The sequence below is a fragment of the Melozone crissalis genome, unplaced genomic scaffold (assembly GCF_028551555.1).
Source record: "Melozone crissalis strain CALT ecotype California unplaced genomic scaffold, PUWL_Pcris_2 ptg000063l_1, whole genome shotgun sequence".
Classification (NCBI taxonomy): domain Eukaryota; kingdom Metazoa; phylum Chordata; class Aves; order Passeriformes; family Passerellidae; genus Melozone; species Melozone crissalis.
The window spans coordinates 1462316-1482572 of record NW_026535841.1 but is presented as its reverse complement, the minus strand read 5'-3'; the positions used below and the strand labels follow the sequence as shown (position 1 = coordinate 1482572).

Below are 20257 nucleotides of genomic sequence, written 5' to 3'. Positions count from 1 at the left end.
CACACGGGCTGTCTTTGCCCAGGGTGGCCTGTGCACCCATGGGCACCAGTGCCACCCGAGCCTGAACCGGTGCTCTCCCTAGAGCCAGGACTGCTGGGTGCAGGTGAGTTAAGCCCACCACCCTGGCCTCTGGCCCCACAGGGCAGCCAGGGAGCAGGCAAATGCCACAAAAGCAGCAAAAGTGCCTTACTCCCACCACATCCCAGTGTTGCCATCTCCATCAGGCTGATGGAAAGCCTGAGTAGCCTGATGCAGCAGGCTGGGGCACCTCTGGCTGCTGTGTGATGAGGGTCCCAAGTAACACAAGTGGGAGAGGGTAGCACTCGTGTGGTGTCTTGGTGCCACAAGGGGATGGGATCCAGATGGGACCAAGATGTCACATGGGACCACAGCTTGACCCAGGCTCTCCTAGGCAGACAGGTGGTGGCTGTGTTGGCTGCCAGCCTGGGGTGTGCCCACCAACCAGCATGGTGTGGAGGGACATGGGGATGCATGCCAGAGTCCCCAGGAGCCCTCAAGGGTCTCCCTGGGTCTGCAAAATACTTGAACTGATAATCTCAAGTCAGGCGTGGAATAACTCCTTTGCTCATTCCAACTTGAATTTTGTCTTCCAACCTTCACAAGACATTTTTTCTCATGAAGTTGTTTCCCTGTCCTGCCTTTCATGTTCAGAGCCATGGATGCCCTGGATGCTCTATTGCTCCCTTCCACAAAGCTGTAAGTTCCAGCTTAGATCAGTAAAAAGCAGACAGGCTTGTATCCAGTGCTGCAGCAATTCCTTTTCCAGAAGGCAGAGCTGTGTATCTCCTCCAAGGGTGCCTGTCCCCAGGTGACACGAGCAGGCCAGCAGCGTGCATGATACACACACAATGGGGAGCCAGTGCTGCTGCTGGCTGGGGTGAAGGGCAAGGCTGGACATGGGTACATCTGGGGGTGTGTCAGCACTGAGATACGGATGAGGCTCCAGGTCTGGCAGCCACTCACACAGTCTGTTCATCCAGCCCCTGCCTGCAGGATGTCTCTATAGGAGGCATCACCCCAATGCCCATGCTGGCCTGAGGAGTGCAAAAGGAGAAGAAATTAGTCCAGCCATGACTCAGCGTTCAGGGCAGATGAAGCCTGATGCCTCCTCTTCTTCTGCCCAAGTAAGCCTAGCTCCAGTCCTGACCAGCTCAGCAGCCTTTACCAGCCTCACTCCAGCATGGGATCTTTCTTGGACTGGGGAGCCCCAAATGGAACATAGCGTGCAGAAGAAGGGGGGAAAGAATTGCTTCACCAGCCCATTTCTGCACTCTTGCTGACCCAGGCTGGGAGCCACTCCCTGCATGGACCATGACTGCTGGCATCTTCACCAGAGCTCAGTTCTCCCCCACTGCAGGCTCAGCCCTGAGTCCTTGGGAGCTTAGCCGCACGCTGGCCTTGTCTACAGCCTTGAGCCACGTCAGTGGGGCTGGGTGCAGGCTTGGCAGTGCTGCCTGTTGAGCTGGGCAGCCCAGGGCTCAGCCCCATGTCCTCACTGGGGCTCTGCCCAGCCAGACACCAGCCTTGTGCCAGCAGCTGGCAGCAGGGCAGTAGCTGCATGATTATACGTGGGGAGGTCTGCTGCAGGGCCAGCCCTGTAAGCCACTCGTTGCTTGGGCGTTGAAGGCCAGAGCATTAGGCGTCCCTCCTTATCCCCTGTTATCTTCCAGACAAACCCAAACTGGGTTTTCTGTCTCTCACACAGTCATTTACTTGTCAGCCAAGGCTGTCCTGTGCTGCCCCATGGATCCCTCCCTGTGGGGCCCCACAGGGCTGACAGCACAGCCCAGGCACAGGGCAGCCCCGGGGTGCTGGACATGAGGGGTCACAAAGCATGCACAGGGCAGCCCCGGGGGCACTGGGACAGGAACACAGCACAGTGTGGCAGAGCCCATGGCAGGAGGACTCTGTGGATCCCTACGGGTGGAAAGCTGGTTCTCCCACATCTGGGGTACTCCCGAGCAGAGCCCTTCTCCAGCCTTGGCATGCCAGTTCTGCCAGCCCTCATCCAGCTTCATGAACACAGCTCCCAGGACATGTGACATGTGGGGTGATGTCATGGGTGGCACACAGCAGCCCTATCATAGCCATGGGGTGGACTCTGCTCTTTCTGCAGTGCATTGCTGTCAGGGAAATCCTGATAAGGTGAGATAAGCCCACACTGCCAAGCACCATCTATCAGGCCCCAGTGTCTCCCAGTTAGGGTTAGGGCACATGGGGATCCACAGACCACCTCCCGTGCCCCCCCCCCAGAACCCCAGCAGGGCAGAGCATCAGCCTGGACACTGACATGACTCCAGACTAGCCATGGAAGAAAAAAACACACCAGAGGAACCTTCCCTTCCCTTCCCTTCCCTTCCCTTCCCTTCCCTTCCCTTCCCTTCCCTTCCCTTCCCTTCCCTTCCCTTCCCTTCCCTTCCCTTCCCTTCCCTTCCCTTCCCTTCCCTTCCCACTGAGAGGTGCATCTGGACTGCAGTGGGCCAATTCTCCAGAGCGGGGCCAGCATCCTTTTGGGATGCAGCAGGATTCCCAGGCACACTAGCCACCCTAAACAACACTTCCCTGGGGCACTGGGCTCTGGGATAGGTGGAGGGATAAGCTCTGCCCCACAGTCCAGCTACCCTCCCAAGGTATTTCCAGGGTAGAGAGATCCTGATTCACAGGGGGATATCGTACCAGCATAAATTGTGCCACCAGCTGGAAAGCAGCTCCGCAGGGATCCTTGGGATCCTGCTGGGCACCAGCTGAGCAGAAGGCAGGGATGTGTCCTCATGGCACCAGGCAAAGGCAGGCAGGGAGCACCAGTGGGGAGGCTGTGCTGCTCCAGCTGGGATAACCTGGGCGAGGCACAGCCATGCTGGGGTGAGTCCAGCAAAGTGCTGTGATGGTGGTGGAGCGACTGGAGCACCTGCACTGTGTGGAGTGGCTGCAGGAGCAGGGTCTGCTGAGGCTGGAGCAGAGGAATTTTCAGGGATCCTGCTAATACACAGGCAGGGAGGGTGCAAGGAGATGAGAGTTCGTCTCTTCCCAGTGATGTCCGGTACTGGAAGAAAATGCAATAAGCACAAACTAGGACATGGCAGGTTCCTTTGAATATCAAGAAACACCTTTGTACTGTGAGAGTCACACTTCAGTACAGGTCACAGGAGGAGTTGCCCTGGGGGCTGTGGTGGCTCCGTCTCAGGGATCCTCAGCTCCCAAACAGGCGTGATCCTGGGCCACGGGCAGCTTCTGCAGGGGCTGGACAGTGCTCTGTGTCCTGACTGCACACAGTGGACACTTGAGCAGGGACATGGCTATAGCCTGTGCAGGGCACACACATGGTTGGGCAGGCACGGCACATGGGCATACACTCACACACGAGTGTACACGTGTGCTCAAGGTGAGCGTGCAGGCACCTGTGCACATCTGCACACACACCTGCATCCAGGGTCGTGCACGTGAGAGCACACCCGTGAGTGCCCAGGGAGAGAGCGCGTGCGGCGGGTGCGTGTAGCAGGGGGTGCCCGGGATGGGGGCTGCGCCGGGCGGGGGCGGTGCCCGGGGTGAGGAGCCGGGGTCGAGAGCCCCGGCTGCGTCCCGCCGCTCTGCCCGGGGCGGGGCGGGGCCTGCGCGGCGCGGGCCAATCAGCGCCGTGCTCGCCGTCGGGCCCGGGGTTAAAGCCGGGTGAGGTGGGGGGGGCGGAGTGGCGCGCGGGATGTGGGCGCGCGCGGTTGTGGCCTGTGCGGCGCTGTGCGCATGCGCGCGCGCTTGGCCCGGCGGGTCCGTGTGCGCGCGGGAGGCGGCGGGCGCGGGCGGCGCGCGGTACGTGGCGTTCCTGAGCGCCGGCTCCGCGCTGGTCGAGAGCGTCTGGGCTGCCCCCGGCCGCCTCCGCGCCTGCTGGGCCCGCCGCGATCCGCGCCTCGCCCGCGCCTTCCGTGCCGCCTGCGCGCAACGCCCGCCTGCCGCGCCCGGGGCTGCGCTGCGCGGGGCCCTGTCCGCGCTGTGGCGGCGTCGTGCCGCCTGCACCGACCCCGTGCCGCCGGGACCGCAACGCCGCCGCCGCCGGGGCTGGACGCTGCCAGGAACGCTGTGGTGCGGCGCGGGGAACTCGGCGGGGAACTGGAGCGAGCTGGGTACGGAGCGGCGGGAGGCGGCGGGAGCACCCGGTCTCCCTCCGGCTCATCGGCGCCTCCGCAGGGCTCTTCCGCGGCCCCGACCGGTGCTGTCGGGAGCATGACCAGTGCTGGGCGCAGATCACGGCGCTGCAGTTCAATTACGGCATCCGCAACTATCGCCTGCACACCGTGTCCCACTGCGATTGCGACACCAGGTGAGCCCAGGGCGTGAGGAAACGGGGAGCTTGGGGGCCCGCCTTCCTCACCGGTCCCCTGCCCGCAGGTTCCGGCAGTGCCTGCTGGCCATCAACGACACCGTTTCCAACATCATCGGCGTCACGTTCTTCAACCTGTTGGAGGTGCCGTGCTTTGTGCTGGAAGAGAGCGAGGAGTGCATCCAGTGGCACTGGTGGGGCGGGTGAGTTCCCGGGGGTGCCCCGGCCCTCAGCGTTTCCTGCCCGGCTGTCTCCTCGGGCACTGACTCGGTTGGTGCGCAGGACCTCACAACACGTGGTGTCCCCAGATGTGAGCGTTATGGAGTAGTGCCTCTGGCCAGGATGGTGCAGCAGAATCAGTACCACCCCAGTCTACCAGCAGAGGAGAGGGGCAGCCCCACTGTGCAGCCCCCGGGCAAGGCAAGGTATTTCTCTAGAACAGGGCGTAAGCGGTTTCGACAGGAACTGAGGGCAAAGTCTGGGCGCCGCCAGGCACGGAGACCTAAGACAGCCCAGCAGCCACAGGGCCCAGGTACCCCTGCATTGGCCGGGGACAAGGCTGAGCTCACAACCAGGCACCCAGCAGTGCGGTGGGGGCTAGAGCCTGGCCGTGCAACAGCATCCACAGTGTCAGGACAGAATTTGCTTGGACCAGAGCAAGGAGCTGGAATCTCAGCACGTCCTCGGTGTGGCAGCCTTGGACCCAGCCCAGCCACAGCGCAGCGTGGAGCCACCCCCGTACCAGCTGTGAAGGGGCGCAGGCAGCAGGGTGAGCTGGTGCTGTGGGCAGCATGTGCACACCGCAGCTGGGGTGGCCCAAGGCCTCAGGCTGGTGGGGTCATGTGCTGGGGGTGCCCATTACCTCCCCACTGTCCTCAGGCCCGGGCAGGGGGTGCAGGTGCAGCAAGCACCTGCGTAAGTGTGAGCACCAGATTGCACCCCATGAGGTGAGGTACCAGCTGCACAACGTGGACAGCCGGACACTCTTCCACTGCAACTGCACACGCAGGTGCGAGTCCAGGAGGAAAAGGCCACTGTGTGCATACAGTTGGGGATCAGAGGAGGTGGGATGCTTGCCCTGGCCAGCACCTGGTGACATGTGCCCTCCTGTGCCTGCAGGCTGGCACGGTGCCTCCACAGGGCAAGGGACTGCAGCGCCATGGACGTGGCTGTCCTGGCTGACCGCATCACCATGGACTGCTTTGTGCTAGAACTGCCTGCTGCCTGCAGCCCAGGCAGGGCGTCACAGCACAGGTACGTGGGGAAGAGGCCAGGGCCTGGGTGGGGCAGGAAACCAGTAGTGCAAGCATTGGCCCCTGCTATGCTGTGCCACAACCAGGCTGCAGGGCAGGGGCAGTGGCTGTTGGTGCTGCAGGGTTAGAGCGATGCTCACAGCTTTGCTTTTCCAGCAGCTGTACCACGATGACCAGGGCTGTGCTTGTACCGGCACAGCAGCTCAAAAAGATTCTAAGACGCTGGGGCCCTCTGCGTGTGAGCTCCAAGGCCAAGCATCTACAGTGGAAGACACATGCCAGGGGAGGTACCCTCTGTGAGCAGTGCCAGCATCTGGTTGTAGAGCAGACACCAGCTTAGCCCCACACAGTACTTTGATAACACCCAAGCAGCACTGCCTTGGGGAGGAAGATGTGCTGTGCAGCAGCTGAGAGCTGCTTGGGGTCTGGTCCTCAAGTCAAAGGATGGCACTGAGCATGGCTGTTGGCATGACAGCATGGAGCTGGGGACCACATCCAGAGCAGGCAGAGGGACTGACAAGCCTCTAAAGGAGTATCATCCATGAGTATCAAAAGCAAGGGGAAAGAAATAGGAGGGCTCAGGAAAGAGGAAACTCATTGTCCTTCCCTGGTGTGCTCTGGGGCAGGGAGGATGGCAGGGCACCCCACCCCTAGATTGGTGACCCTTCAACTGGGGGGCCTGAGCAGTGAGGTGTAATCCTGACCCTCTTGCAGGGTAGGAGGGTTGAGGTCAGTACCTGAATGCAGCAGAAAAAATAAAGGGTGGGTGGTCAGAGCATGGTATATGGTACAAGAGTTGAGCCTGCTGTCCCCTCTTGACACTGTGGCCCCCACCCCAGGGGTGATCCTGCCCCCAGCAGTGAGCACAGTGCAGCTGGGGTGGGCAGGATCATTTATTTTGTCACTTGCGCTATGTTCAGGCTGAGGCACAGTAGTAGAGCAGGGAAGGAGGGAGCAAGCTTTGATCTCCGATCTCCAGGCTACCTTGTGGTGGTCCTTGCTCTGTGCCTGTCACCATTCCTGCCAGAGCCCTGCCCTGGCCTTTTGTGCCACCTCAGGTGTGAGGCCAGCACTCCTCCCATGGGACAAGAGTCCTGCACTTGGAAGTTCATGAGAGGTTCCCCAAACCGCATTAGACCAACTTTGCCCACCCTCCCCTGTGTGGTCACCTCACAGCCCAGGGCAGGAGCTTGGGCTGTGGGGGGGCAGCAAGGGGGGGCCTCTACCTGCCAGGCACACAACAGGGGTGAGGAGTCACTGCAATAAATAAGGGAGGGAGTGTCTCAGCAGGGAAGTGGCAGAGGAAAGCACACAGCAAGCGCGCTATGGGGAGGAGGAAGGGAGCCACTGCATCAGCGGCCCATGGCACAGCTATGTCTGTCCAGTTCCTGGGGGCTCTGCCCCTCCTTTGGGGAGGGGCCACAGCCTGGGGGGCTGGTGGTGCTCATTCTCCGGCAGGGATAATGGCCCTGCTCTGCACTCTCCTGCCGCCGGCCCAGGGCCTGCTCAATCATCTCCAGGCGCAGTGCAGGCAGCAGGCCCAGGCTCCGGGGGTCAGCCCTGCTCAGGGAGCCGTCAGCAGAGACACGCCGCAGGCCACTTTGCTCCTGCACAGTCTGGTAGAATGAGCTGCTGTCTGGGCTCTCAGCTGCCTGTCCCAGCTCCTTGCTTTTAACTTCATGGTGCCCCAGCTCTTCATGGGGCAGATGGATGGTGGGGATATTCCTGGGGAGGCTGCAACGGCTCTGGGGTGAGGGACTGCGGCTTGTACCCCTGTCCCGGCTTGATGGCCGCAGGATGAGGCCCTGGAACTTGGCCAGGCTGGGGCTTCGGCTCCGGTGACATTTCATCTTGCCCGGGCTGGGACTACGGGATTTGGGAGCCAGGAGGACAAGTGTACTGTCATCCTCTTCTGAGCTGCTGCCTGAGCTGTCTGTAGAGCTGCTGCCCTCCTCTGACCTGGGTAGGGAAATCTGCACCCCTGCATCAGCACTGCTAGGTGACCCTCACATGGCACTGTTGGGTACCACACCAGCTGGCCTCCCCCATCCAGAGACACCCCCCTCCGCCATATCCATCCCCCCTCACCTCTTGGCTCTGCTCACCTGGAAGGGCTCAGTCACACCAGCGATGCTACTGGAGGTGTTGCTGTAGTATCCAAGGATGTACTCTCCATTCCCCTTGGGCAGTGCTTCCTCAGAGAACATCACCTGCAGCCCAGAGACACCTGATGGCCACCAGGATTGGCACAGGGGTGCCCCCCCCGCTACCTCCAACCCCAGCCAAAAGCACAAATCTGTGCTGCCAATACCATGAGCCTGCCCCATACTTAGCAAAAAGCAATAACGAGGTGCCTGCCTCCCCCATCCAGGGGCACAAAGGGGCGATTATCCCTCTAGTGTGGGGCAGAAGTGCCAGCAAGACAGCAGGGCTGGCCCCAGCTCACCTGTGCACACAGCTGCTTCTCCAGGCAGCGCTCCCCATCATCACTCCTGGCCCAGACGTAGGACACGTAGTCTTTAGGGTGCCGAAACCCCACCTGTGCACAGTACATGGGACAATACAAGTGAGTGGGACAATGTGAGCCCCACTCAGCACAGTCACTCTTCAGTCTCCTGTTGCTCAGCTGGCTCTGCTCACAGAGGGTAACCCAAAGCTGCCTTACACCCCCCTGCAGGTGTGCCCTGGGGTGCTGTGGGGCCCACAGAGCAGGGGAAGGAGGAACTGCTGGACCAGAGCCTCCTGAAGCAGGACCACATCATGATGTCAGGGGAAGGGAGGGCACAGCTCCATGCCCTCACCATGTTCACCGGTGGGGGGTAACTCAGAAGGGACCCCACAGTGCTGTGCAGTGCTCCCCACTCCCTCCAGCCCCAGCAGCCCCCAAGCCCCTACCCGGTAGAGTCCTATCCAGTCCCAGGAGCTCCGGTGGAAGCCAACAGCCATCTTGTACCTGACAACTGCTTGCTCAGGCCTGCTCCACTCATCAGCCACATAAATCTCAACCAGGGGCTTGTCCACCTTGGAAGCAAACTGCCAGAGAAAGGGCATGGCAAACAGCTGCCTCTGCTGCCCAGGGACCCCATGCACATACCCACAGCAGCCCCCAGTAAGAGGCAAGGTAGCTGAGCTCGCCACACCTGAGTAAGCTCCCCACACAGGCTGCGCATTCCACCCCTGCAGCTCCTGCCTGTGTTCCCAGCAGCCCTGGACAGTGCTCACCTGCACGGCAAAGATGGCAGCTACTGGCTTGTGGTCGCTGACGGTGTATTCCATGTGACTGCAGTAGCACAGCTGGCTCACTGACAGCACACCCTGGCTGGGCCGGTGCCCACCTGTGCCCAACCCCTTGCTGGGGGGTTTTATCTTCCACAGGATGCGGTCAGTCCAGGCAGGTTTTCGCTTCTTGGCACTGCAGGGCACAGAAGAGCATCTCTTGCCTGGCAGGGGCAGTGGGCTCTGATACAAACTGCCTCCCCCTGGCACTATGGCACATGTGGGCAGAGGATGTGGCTCATCCTGGCACTCAGCACAACTGCTGGGACAGACCTGTGCTGGCAGCAGCACTGCCGTCACATCACAGTCCAGCCTGTGCCCACCCCAGCACGGCTGCTCTCCCCACCCATCCACACCAGCACCTACACTGGCTCTGAGCCCCAGAGCTCCTGCATCTCTCAGCCCCACCTCATGCCCAGCTCTGCTCTCCTACCTGCTGTCATACTTGTTGGTGCCCACATCAAACTTGAAAGTGGGTGGGAAGTTCAGGGGTCCCTCCTGGAAGCCTCTGAGAACAGGCCACGTGCTTTTGGCAATGTTCAACTGTGGGGAAGAGAGCACATCAAGGAGCACAGCAACCCCCATAGCCAGACCCCTCCACAAATCCTGCCATAATCTCCCCACCCTCACACACTGTGAAATCCCAGTCCCATTCCTGCCAGCTCCCACAACTCTCAGCGTTTGTCTATGCCAGCAGCTAGCCTGTAGACTCAATGCCTCAGCTCTCCTTCACACATTCATGAGGGAAGAGTGCCCAGCTCCATCCAGACTGACCTGGGTTTCTGCTGTCCCTTCCTCCCCCAGAGACATGAGAGCCAGGGCTCTTTGTGTCCTACGGGTTGCAAGAGGACACGCCCTGACCAACAGCCACATGGGCAGTTTTGGGGAGAGTCGATCACTGCTAGGGTTCCAGTGTAGGCTGGCAGCACACTCATCCCTCACCTGATCCTTCTCCCAGAGCTGGCTCAGGACATTGCTGTCAATGGCATACTTCACAAAACAGATGTCCAGGCTCTCAATGCGGAAATTGAGGTCCCCAAACCAGAACACGAGGCTGTGGATGGCAGCAAGGGCAACGGGCTGAAAGGGCTGAGGCTACCAGAGCCAGGGACAGCAGGGGTAAGATGTCCCCAGCCTGGGGGCAGCCTTACCCCACAGCACAGGTGCTCTTGGGAACACTGGCACAAGTCACTGCTCAGCCAGCAGCCTGGCCAGCTGCCAGGATTCTGTAGGTAGCCAAATGGGCCAGACTTCCCCAAACTGAAACCAAGGGTGGAAGTTTCCACATGAGGCACCCGTTGGATTCAGATCACAAAGCCAGGACACAGGGACAGAGCTAGGCCCTCTGACTGGTCCCAAACCCCAAGAGTGCTAGTAAGGCAGGAATTGTACCAGCCCTGAATGTGGTGAGACCAAGACCCCTCTATAAACATCTACCCCACCATGCTGAGTCCATGCTAGGCCAGCTCTGCAGGCAAGACCTAATCTCCAAGCTGTGCTGGGATGCAGGGGAGACCCCACACCCTACATGGAGGTGGTCAAGGACTGGGACTGCCACTAGAGCCCAGACTGGGAAGCAAAGTGGTGGGGTACGCACTCATGGTCCAGGATGCCGTTGGCCACGGGCCCCTCAAACTGCTGCATGTGCAGTATGGTGGCGAAGTCCTCCTTGCGCTGCTCCGCCTTTTCCAGGTGTGCTGGCAGGTGGCAGTTCAGGAAGCAGACCATGTGGCCGAAGATGGAGAGACGAACACTCACCCCACCCTTGTTGCCCTGCACCGAGAGGATCCCATGACTCCTTGGGAACCCAGCCCCTTGCAATCTCCCCCCAGGGCCATACTCACCCAGTATCCCCCCAGCCCTGTCCTGGTGCAGTCTGTCTGGATGTCCTGAAGGAAGGGCAGGTGGTAGTACTTGGCAAACACCAGCAGGATCACACCTTGCATCCTCACTGTGCTGACCTGGAATTGGAGCAAGGGCTGGAATAGGATGATAGAGAGCCTGGGGACAAGGGGACAACTCCCTTCACTCCAGGCCATGAGGCAGTACCTCCACCCTTTGTGTGCCCCTCCATCCTACAGGTGACTAACAGCACATTTGGTTCAGAGATCTGTGCATACCCTCCTGAGCACTGACAGCCGAACCTGAACCTCAGTGATGCTGGGCTTACATATGTTCTTAGGCAAATGCCTTGGGGAGCTGAGCCTGCCCTGAGTCTTGCAGGCTGTTGCCAGCAGCACCAGCCAGTTCCCACATTTACCTCCTCACCCTGGTTCAATGCAGGGGGCAACATAAAGCCACCCCAAAACACCAGAGGGGAAGCATAAGCACAGGAAAGGCAGCTGGGTGGCACAAGCCAAACAACTTGCTGGGTAAGATGCAGCAGCAGTCCCTGCGGCCTGGATGGCTGCAGGCTGTCCCTCCAGCCAGCTCTCCCCCTGCACCTCCCTCCCAGCTTTCTATTCCTGTGTCCCACCTGCCTGGCAGGCAGAGAGAACACCAGCAGCCAACTCCTTCAGGACTCCTTACCAGGATGAAGTGGAAGGGGCTTAGTACATCCATGAAGAGTTCACTCCACTGATCTGTGAAGAGGGCATCCTTCAAGCGTTTGTTTATCTTTGAGTTTACCTCCTGCAGCCTGAGAGGAAATGTACAGGTCCTTCAGCCACACCAGGAAACCATCTGTGTCCCAGTTAGTGAGAACTTTGGAGAGGTGCCAAAGCACAATGCTGGGCAGCAGGACAGGGTGGGAAGGGCAGTTCAAGGGAAGACACTGATTTTGGAGCGCAAACCAGCCATGTCCTTGCTCCAGTGATTCTGGGCCACGTGGTGGCAGGAGGCACAAGTGGCCCTGAATCCAGGAGGCTTTGGTCCTTTCTAAAGCAGAAGCAGTTAAGCTGCACAGGGTTGAGCAGAAGCCTAAAGCCCATCTCGGTGTGCAGGAGGGGCTTATGGGGCCTTTCAGTCTCTACAGAGAAGTCATGTCCCAACAGCACAAGGTGTCCAGATGTATTTGAGCTGCATAGCTCAGAGCAGCAGCAACCAGAAAGCTAATAGTGCTCCTCCTAGCTGAGCAATTAATGAAGAGAAGGAAAAATGTCCACAGAGAACAGCACAATCAGGAAATGTCTTGCCTAAAAAAATCGAGCGCTTAGAGCACAAAGACACAAGTCAGAGGAAGGACACAGCTAGGCAGAGATGCCAGGAAGTGAGCAGTAGCAGGACACCCTGCCCTGGCCAGAACATGGTCCCAACAGGTCCCTAAGTATCAGCTACACCCCTCACCCCATCCATCCAACTCAGGTTGACCTCTGCCACCCACACAGAGCCATTCCACTGGCCTGTAAGGCTGAGGGGACTGAGAGGCTGGCTCCAACACAATGAGCTGGCTCCAACATAGCTCCAGCAGTGTCAGCCTTTACATCACTCTGCCCCTGCAGCTGGGAGCTCGGGGGCAGTCCTGGAGGCAGATCCAGCTTTAAGACCTCATACCTACAGGCAGGGGCTGCTTCCTGCACCCTGTGCAAAGACAGCACATCCCTGGCCGTAGCAGGAATTCATACACCGCTGCAGTCCTCAAGGGACAGCCACCCTCACCTCACCAGCCTCAGCACAGTGCTGTGGTACTGCCCTGTCAGCAGATCTGTGTACCAGGGGCATGGAGCCAATCCAGCCTCAGGAGAACAGATCTATGCCCTTGATGCCTGCATACCACATGCAAAAGCACAGAGGAGGAGAATGCTCCCAGAGGACTTGGCGAGGTGAGTCAAATGCCTTGACAGACCTGACCCAAGGACTGCCACAACTCACAGCAAGAGCAGGGCTAACTTGGTCCAGCATAGCCAACCTCAGGCTTGATGAGTATTCAAGTCTAATCAGTACTCAAGGGTTTCAGTTCCTCTCAGCACTCCCATTTTACCCGGAGCTGATTCTCCATCATTTTTTCTGACAGGCTATCATTTGTGATGCACACCCCTCCCTGCTCCCCATGCCCCAAGGGAGGCTGGGGCTGCAGCTCTTCCATTCCTTGTCCCCCAGGGCTTTGGGGGTTCCTTGAAAAGGGAATTCGCCAGAGGGGGAAGGGGAAGGAAAAGGAGGAGCTGCACCTCATCTTCTTACCCAATGGCGATCATGTCCACATCGTTTGTCTCGCCCGTGTTGAGGTGCAGCAGGGATGTCACATCATTTGGGGGCATGGCTGTACCTACGTTCCAGGTGACCACTGTGATGCTTGGGAGGACAAAGGAAGAACAGGCTAACATGAAGGCTCGGACGGGTTCCTTGTAACCCTGTTCAGCTCCCAGATCCACCAAAGAAGCTTTTTGCTGGCAACAGAAGTAGCCAGGGCTGAAGTTTAGTCATGGCATATATACAAGGTCCTTAATTCCTGTATGAGAGAGGCAGATCCTTCCCTCCAAGATCTCCCAAGATCTGCACCTGAAAATCTAGAAACCAACACAAAGAGCCCTCGTCTTCATCACCACTAGCGGACACAGACAGACTGATAGACAGAGTGTCTCTGGAAAAGCCCCCCTTCCCCAGGAAGGCTCAGGCTCCTGGGGAAAGGACCCGGATCTTAGTTCCCAGCCCCTGCCAGCCACAAAGGCCAGAGCAGCGCATGTGACAGCAGTGCTGCAACCCCGCAGCGGTGTCCTTCACCAACGCAAAGCGACACCCGTCACAACACATTAATGCCCTTGCGCAACCGGCAAAGGGCCCGCAGGCTCTTTTGGTAGTGACAGGAGCCTCAGTCACTGGGGAGACGATTCAATAGGGAAGGCCAGCAGCGCCACGCTAGCCCCGGTGCTCGGGGACAGCGGGGGCAGGTAGCACTCACTCCACAGTCGGTGTCTCTGTCACGACATCCCGCAAGAACAGTGCGCGCCAGACACGCTACCCGCCGGGAGCCTGCCTGCAGCCCCGCACCCCATCCTGCTGAATCCGCCACAGCGGGCAGAAGGGGCCCAGCGGGTGCTGCTCCCACGGCACTGCGAGCCCCGGCCCCGCGAGCGCCCCGCGGCCCCACTCACCGGAACGCGCCGTCCTCGGGGGCTCGTCCCGGGCAGTCCGGCAGCAGATCGCAGACGTCGCTGGGGCCGAGACGACCGAGGGGCCGGGCGAGGACGGGCAGCTCTCCTGGCTCCGCTCGGGGGCTCAGGCCCGCCCACCCGCCAGCAAGGAACTCGCTGGAGACGGCCTTGGGCAGCGTGGGGGCGCGGGGCACGGCGGGGCCCGCCCAGGCCGCGATGTGGTCGCTGGACTCCGCCTTGGGCAGCATCTCCCGCCGCTCCGGCGGGGCTGGCGCGGGGAAGGTGACCCGGCCGGGGGCTGCCGGGGACGGGGGGCCGCCCGGGCCGGGGGACAGCAGGGCCGGCAGCGGGAGACCCTCAGGCGGGGTATGGGCCTGAGGCCGCTCCTCGGTTCCTGCGCGCCGCGGGCAGCCGTTCCCGAAGCCGTGCCCGTCCGGTCGGGAGCTCCTACGGCCGCCCGGGACGCCGCCGCCGAGGAAAGGCGCCGCCGAAACCCCAGCGTCGGGCGGGAGCCGAACCGCGCTCCCGGGGCCGCGCGGGGGGCCGGGTCGAGACCCCGCGCCGGAGGCCGAGCCCCGGTCGGCGCTGCCGCGCCGGGCCGGGTCCATCGGCAAGAGGAGACCGGAGCGGCCCCGGCCCCGGCCTCGACCCGGCCCCGCGCACCTTTCGGCCCCGCCCCGTGACGTAGCCGCACCGTGACGTCACGCTCGCCACCTGCGCGGCGCTTCAAAGGCGCAGGAGCGGCCCCGCCCCTCGCGCACCTGCCGCCCCGCCCTGCTCACGTGACGGCCCGTGCCTCACCCCGTGCGCCGCTCGAAAGCCTTTCCTGCGTGTGCCCGCCCTGCACACCCGTGCCTGCGTGTGCGCACCTGTTCTTGTGCACAACACCTGCCCCTGCACACCTGTCCCTGCGTGTGCACACCTGTTCTTGTGCACAACACCTGCCCCTGCATACCCGTCCCTGCGTGTGCACACCTGGTCTTGTGCACAACACCTGCCCCTGCACACCTGTCCCTGCATGTGCACACCTGTTCTTGTGCACAACACCTGCCCCTGCATACCCGTCCCTGCGTGTGCACACCTGGTCTTGTGCACAACACCTGCCCCCGCACACCTGTCCCTGCATGTGCACACCTGTTCTTGTGCACAACACCTGCCCCTACATACCCGTCCCTGCGTGTGCACACCTGGTCTTGTGCATGAACACCTGTCCTTGCACACCTGTCCTTGCAAGTGCACATCTGTCCTTGCTCATGCACATCTGCCCCTGCAAATGAATGCCTGCCCTGGTGCATTACTGTGTATATGACTGTTCACCACTGAAGCTGTTCTGTCAGCTTGTGCCAGATGTATTTGTGGTCTGCTGCAGAGTGTTTGCATTGTTGGTGAGCACACACACCCTTGGGCAGTTGTGTGTGAGCGTGAGTGTGTTTGTGTGTGTTGTTGTGTCCGGCCATGTGTGTATTTACACATGGGCTGTGTGTGCTGCATGTGCATCTCTGTGTGTGTACTAGTCTGTGTGCGCAGCTGTGTGTGTAGCTGGGGATGTGTGTGCCTGTTTGTGCAGCTGTGTGTATGTGCCTTTGCGTGTAGGTGCTGCTGTACCTGTGTGTGGCAGTGCCCATGTGCTCCAGTGAAGAAGCACTTTGTACAGGCAGGTCAGAACACCTGCCCTTGGGGTGCACACATACACAGGAGTCTGGGTGACAGGTTTATCCTCATCCTGTGCCTGCTACAGTGTCTGGGGAAGGCTGGAGCTTGAGGAGGAGAAAGACCCAGGTGAATTAAGGAGTGAGGCAGAGGAGGATACTGGCCAGAGAGTATAAGATCCTTGGATTGCCATGGGATTCAGTCAGGAGCCAAAGGAACTGTGGGAAGTCCCTGCCATTGTGGAGGGGCACTTGCAAATAATTTGTGATCAGTAGTGGCAACTGGGAAAGGACTGAGGAGAGTCGATATCACTGCTCTGCACTGGACACAGCACTCCAGGGGTGGCCTCATAGGAGCCTCTGTGACCTCCTGTGGCCTGCTGACAGCACGCCCAATGCAGCTCAGGATGTCATTCACCTGCTTTGCCCCGAGGACATGGTGAGCTCATGGTCAGTGAGGGTCAGGGTGTGCAGGGTTGTGGGGGTGGGGTGTGTGTGTGTGTTGGTGTGTGCTGTTGGTATGTATGTGTTGCTGTGTGGTGCTGTCGTTGGTATGTGTTGTTTCTGTGTCGGTCAGTGCAATGCTGTGTTCTGTGTATATGAGCAGTTGTTTGTGTTGCTCTGTGTGTTGGTGCTGTTGGCGTGTATTGCTCTGTGTGTTGGTGTTGTTGGTCTCTGTGTGTTGATCTGTGCTCTGCTGGTGTGTGTTGCTGTGTGTGTGTGGTGCCATTGGTCTGTGTGGTGCCAGCCTGTGCAGATGGTGTGTGTGTTGGTGTCGTTGGTCTCCATGTGTCAGTCTGTGCTGCTGTGTGTGTGGTGCTGTTGGTGGTGCTGTTGGTCTCTGTATGTCGGTCTGTGCACGGTCGCTGTGTGTTGCTGTCTTTGTGATGCTGTTGGTCTGTGTGGTGCCCATCTGTGCACGGTTGGTGTGGTGGGTTTCAGGGCTGGCTAAATGCCAGGACACTTATTAGAATATCCTTATTAATTTCCTGCTGTGACATAGGATTAGGAGGAAGGCAAAGCAGACTTAAACTTGAAAAGGGTATAATGAAAAGTTTATAATAGTAACTAAAAGAAAGAATAATAGGAATTATAATAAAATTTTTAGAACACTTCTCCCCCCATAACCTTTTCTTTCTCTCTAACAATGTACAGAAACAATTCAGTCAGTTTATTACTTTTAGAATAGTCTTTCTTCAGTTTACTTAGGGAGAGAAGTCTCACATTAATATATGAAGACTGGTCTATAAAAAACAGTTCTCTCCTGCCTTTGAATTTCTATGAATAGTAGCCACCAGGAAAATCTGCAATTGTGGAGTCCTTCTCATTTTTTACAGCTTCTCCCACAGCTGTGTTTATGGGTCATGTCAACTTATGGGGTACTGTTTTAAAGATGACCTGCTTAAGAGCAAAAGTTCTCTTCATCTGTCATTGAAATCATAATTTCTGGGATAGAGGTCTTCTTTTCTCCCTGGGGGCACAGGGTCTTCATCACTCTTCTCTCTCTCTGTATAAACTTCTTATGGGATCTCAGCTAGTTTAACATCTGCTTACTTTAGCACAGAGGCCTTTGCTAGATATCTACCATTTGAACGATTCATCTCCTCGGACTTTTAAATGCATTACAGGGAAAAAGAGCCTGATGTATCAATTATATTTTTCTCCATATCTTTATAAGAGTATTTTCAGCCTAAAACTAAAGGCATCTCTTTATCCCTCCCATCTGGGACTTGACTTCTTCACTGACCTCAGTGACTTCATGCTATTCTGCTACATGTTTGCACTCTGTCCTTTTCTCTCACTCGAGGGAGGATTGAAGCACTGAAAGAGTTAATATCTCACCCGGGGCTTGCAGACGGTTACATGGCTCTGGCCAGGCTCTGTAGCTTGCAGCGGGAGCTGCGGCTGGGCTGGGGGGGAACGCAGTTAGGATCTGGGCAGCCAGGCCAGGACACAGCAGCAGCACACCGGAGGCTGATGGCTTCTCCTCCCCCTGCCCACTGGCTGCAGGTGAACCTCAATGGCAGCAGAATCTCGGCCGAGCCAGCCCGGCCCCGGCTGCTCCTGGCGCCCAGCGGAGCTTTCGGCCTGGGCTGGTGGCAGGGCAGGGCTTGGTAGCAGCAAGATGTCAGCAGCCGCGGCCCGGCCTCGGCCCCGCGGCCTTCCCTCTCCCTGCCCGGCAGCGATGGGGCCCGGCGGGCGCCCTGGGAAGGGGCTCAGGCCCACGGCAGGGACTGCCTGCCCGGCCTGCCTGACACGGGCCCGGCCCGGCCTGCCTGACACGGGCCCGGCCCGGTCTGCCTGACACGGGCCCGGCCCAGCCTGACACGGGCCTGGCCCAGCCTGACAAGGGCCCAGCCTGGCCTGCCTGACATGGGCCCGGCCTGGCCTGCCTGACACGGGCCTGGCCCAGCCTGACAAGGGCCCAGCCTGGCCTGCCTGACACGGGCCTGGCCCGGCCAGCCTGACACGGGTCCGGCCCAGCCTGACACGGGCCCGGCCCGGCCTCCTCACCTGCTCTCAGGCCAGAAGGGAAACAGACCCTCCTGGGCTTTTTTGTCTTTAACAGGTATTTTCACAGAGGCGTGTACAGTTTCCTTAGTAGTTTAACAAATTGTCAGTTTTCAAACCTAATTACTGATTGATCTTTTTGTCAGACACAGGGGAAACTGCTAACAGCCTCTTTTAGAAAGTTGCTTCCATGACTGCCTCCAATATAAAACTATGACAGTTGGTCTGTGTGTTGCTGTGTGTGTCGCTGTCTGTGTATCACTATGTGTTGCTGTGTGTGGTGCTGTGTGTGTGTGTGTTGCTGTGTGTTGCCCTGGGTGTGTGTGTTGCTGTGTATTGCTCTGTGTGTGTGTCGCTGTGTGTCGCTGTCTGTATGTTGCTGTGTGTGTGTCGCTGTGTGTCGCTGTGTGTCGCTGTGTGTGTGTCGCTGTCTGTGTGTCGCTGGTGTCGCTGTCGGTCTGTGCACGTTGAGCGCTCGCGGCTCTTACGCGGCATTCACACGGTGCGCACGCGTGACTGTTTGCGTTCGTGTGCGCGCGTGTTTTGCGCGCATGCACGGCGCCGTGCGCGTGCCCGTGGCGCGCCGGACGTGGCAGCGGCGGGAGCGATGCGGGCGGTGCTGCCGGGGCCGGGGCCGGGGCTGTGGCTGCTGCTGGCGGCGGCGCTGGCGGCGGGCAGCGGCTCGGAGCGCCCCCGGCTCCGCGAGACGGTGCTGCAGGACCTGGCCCGCGGCAAGGTGGAGGTGAGCGCGGGTGGGGGCCGCGGGACTCGCCGGGGCCGAGCCGGTGCCCGCCGGGTGCCTGACGAGGTGTCCTCTCCCGCAGACCTGCGGCGGGTGACGGCTGAATCGCCTCAGGGAGGTACGTACTGGGGCCGGGCCGGGCCGTGGCGGGGAGTCGGGGCTTCCCGACGCTGAGCCGGGCCCGACTGGCCATTCTCCGCAGGTGAAGGCGTTCGTCACCCAGGACATCCCGTTCTAGTACCTGCCGGGAGCTGCTGCCGCGCTGGGGTCCGGATGGGATGGGATGGGATGGGATGGGATGCAAGGGAATGAAGTATGGGAGGGGATGGGCTGAGGGACAGGATGGGGTTTTGTGAGGAATGAAGGGGACAGTGTTTGGGGAGGAGTGGAGAATGGGTAGGTGGGAATGTGATAAAGGATAGGATGGTATTACATGGGAAAGAGGATGGGATGATGGACAGAACAGATGGGATGGAAGGCAATAGGATATGAGAGAAGATGGGTTGGGATGGATGATGGTACAGGATAGACGGGAATGGGATGTGATGGACGACAGAAGGGGATGTGATGAAGGATGGGACAAGGATTGCATGGGCCTGATCAGTGCTGCCCATTCCTTGACACATTGCCCAGCCATAACCTGGAGATGAAACACCTGCCTGGTGCTGACCCTGAGCTTGTGCTCCTCAGCCTCCGGTATGAGGAGCTAGAGGTGAGTGGGCTGTGCAGCACCTGCTGCCACAGGGCCTGGGGTGCTCGGTGCCCCACAGGTGCCAGGCTACAGCCCCTGTCTGGGTGCAGAGAATTCCCCTGAGCGACATGACCCGGGAAGAGATCAACCAGCTGGTGCAGGAGTTGGGCTTCTACCGCAAGGAGACGCCTGATGCCCCTGTGCCAGAGGAGTTCCAGTTTGCCCCTGCCAAGTCTCTGCCAATACTGCTGCCCCCCCATGCACCCACTGCTGATGGCAAGACCCCACCCAAACATGACAAGGAAGAACACCCAGACCTCTAGCAAGGAATGGCACCCTTAGGACAGGGTCCTGCAGCCAGTCCCCAGTGCAGGGAATGAGGGCGTTATGGCAGCTGGACACGGTGTCACAGGGTGGCAAAGGTTCCCCCCCACTCTTGCTTGTGTGCTGGTTGATGCCCTCCTGTCCTTGGAGCTCATTATCCTTGGCGGAGGAGGAGCAGCATTTCTTACAGTCTCTTGCTGTGCCCAGACGTTTAGCTGCTCCCAGCACTGGGCAGCACTATCCTGCCTGCATGGGACAGGATGAAACCCTCAGCAGAAAGCGCCAGGTGCTAAGGGTAGATGTGCTGAGTCCCAAAGGTGGGAGAGCTGTCCCAAGAAGGGGGCTTTACCCCCCAGCAGGCTTTATGTCATATCCAGCTCCTAGTAAAGCTTTTATTTGCAGTCATCTGCATTGTATCATCTTTTCAGAGGGAGCTGGGTGGTATGCA

The 20257-nt window shown here is 59.4% G+C and overlaps 3 protein-coding genes across 5 annotated transcripts; 2 read left to right on the top strand and 1 right to left on the bottom strand.

Annotated features, from left to right (window-relative positions):
- Positions 1 to 3718: 3718 nt before the first annotated feature.
- Positions 3719 to 5815, top strand: PLA2G3 (phospholipase A2 group III). Of its 2 annotated transcripts, XM_054288744.1 has the most exons (4): positions 3719 to 4136; positions 4201 to 4333; positions 4402 to 4536; positions 4642 to 5815. In XM_054288744.1, exons 1-4 carry the CDS (start codon positions 3719 to 3721, stop codon positions 5282 to 5284), a joined length of 1329 nt encoding a protein of 442 aa, XP_054144719.1. In that variant the 3' UTR covers positions 5285 to 5815. The 2 variants fall into 2 exon arrangements, 1 of the variants encoding a protein (XP_054144719.1); XR_008483850.1 differs by having other exon boundaries at positions 4051 to 4536; positions 5453 to 5815.
- Positions 5816 to 6461: 646 nt separating this feature from the next.
- INPP5J (inositol polyphosphate-5-phosphatase J) lies at positions 6462 to 14500 on the bottom strand. 2 transcript variants are annotated; one of them, XM_054288742.1, is made up of 12 exons: positions 13893 to 14500; positions 12982 to 13092; positions 11392 to 11500; positions 10707 to 10823; positions 10460 to 10635; positions 9805 to 9916; positions 9296 to 9405; positions 8809 to 8998; positions 8482 to 8619; positions 8033 to 8125; positions 7692 to 7796; positions 6462 to 7559 (listed from the first exon to the last, which is right to left on the bottom strand). In XM_054288742.1, exons 1-12 carry the CDS (start codon positions 14498 to 14500, stop codon positions 6939 to 6941), a joined length of 2490 nt encoding a protein of 829 aa, XP_054144717.1. In that variant the 3' UTR covers positions 6462 to 6938. The 2 variants fall into 2 exon arrangements, with proteins under 2 accessions (XP_054144717.1, XP_054144718.1); XM_054288743.1 differs by having other exon boundaries at positions 7185 to 7452.
- Positions 14501 to 18603: 4103 nt separating this feature from the next.
- SELENOM (selenoprotein M) lies at positions 18604 to 20214 on the top strand. Its single transcript, XM_054288861.1, is given in 6 exon segments — positions 18604 to 18649; positions 18652 to 18794; positions 18877 to 18912; positions 18997 to 19031; positions 19428 to 19506; positions 19596 to 20214. Coding segments are annotated over 6 exon segments (552 nt in total). The 3' UTR covers positions 19809 to 20214.
- The last annotated feature ends 43 nt before the right edge of the window (positions 20215 to 20257 follow it).

What these genes read in the sequence shown, in the direction of transcription:
- PLA2G3 (XM_054288744.1), top strand. Translation starts at nt 3,719, where the DNA reads ATGTGGGCGCGCGCGGTTGTGGCCTGTGCGGCGCTGTGCGCATGCGCG. An exon ending in GGGGAACTGGAGCGAGCTGG is followed by an intron (nt 4,137 to 4,200) that starts GTACGGAGCGGC and finishes GCGCCTCCGCAG; the next exon opens with GGCTCTTCCGCGGCCCCGAC. An exon ending in CACTGCGATTGCGACACCAG is followed by an intron (nt 4,334 to 4,401) that starts GTGAGCCCAGGG and finishes CCCTGCCCGCAG; the next exon opens with GTTCCGGCAGTGCCTGCTGG.
- INPP5J (XM_054288742.1), bottom strand. Translation starts at nt 14,500, where the DNA reads ATGGACCCGGCCCGGCGCGGCAGCGCCGACCGGGGCTCGGCCTCCGGC. An exon ending in GCCCCTTCCACTTCATCCTG is followed by an intron (nt 10,824 to 11,391) that starts GTAAGGAGTCCT and finishes CTCCAATTCCAG; the next exon opens with GTCAGCACAGTGAGGATGCA. An exon ending in CTGCCATCTTTGCCGTGCAG is followed by an intron (nt 8,620 to 8,808) that starts GTGAGCACTGTC and finishes TTTCTCTGGCAG; the next exon opens with TTTGCTTCCAAGGTGGACAA.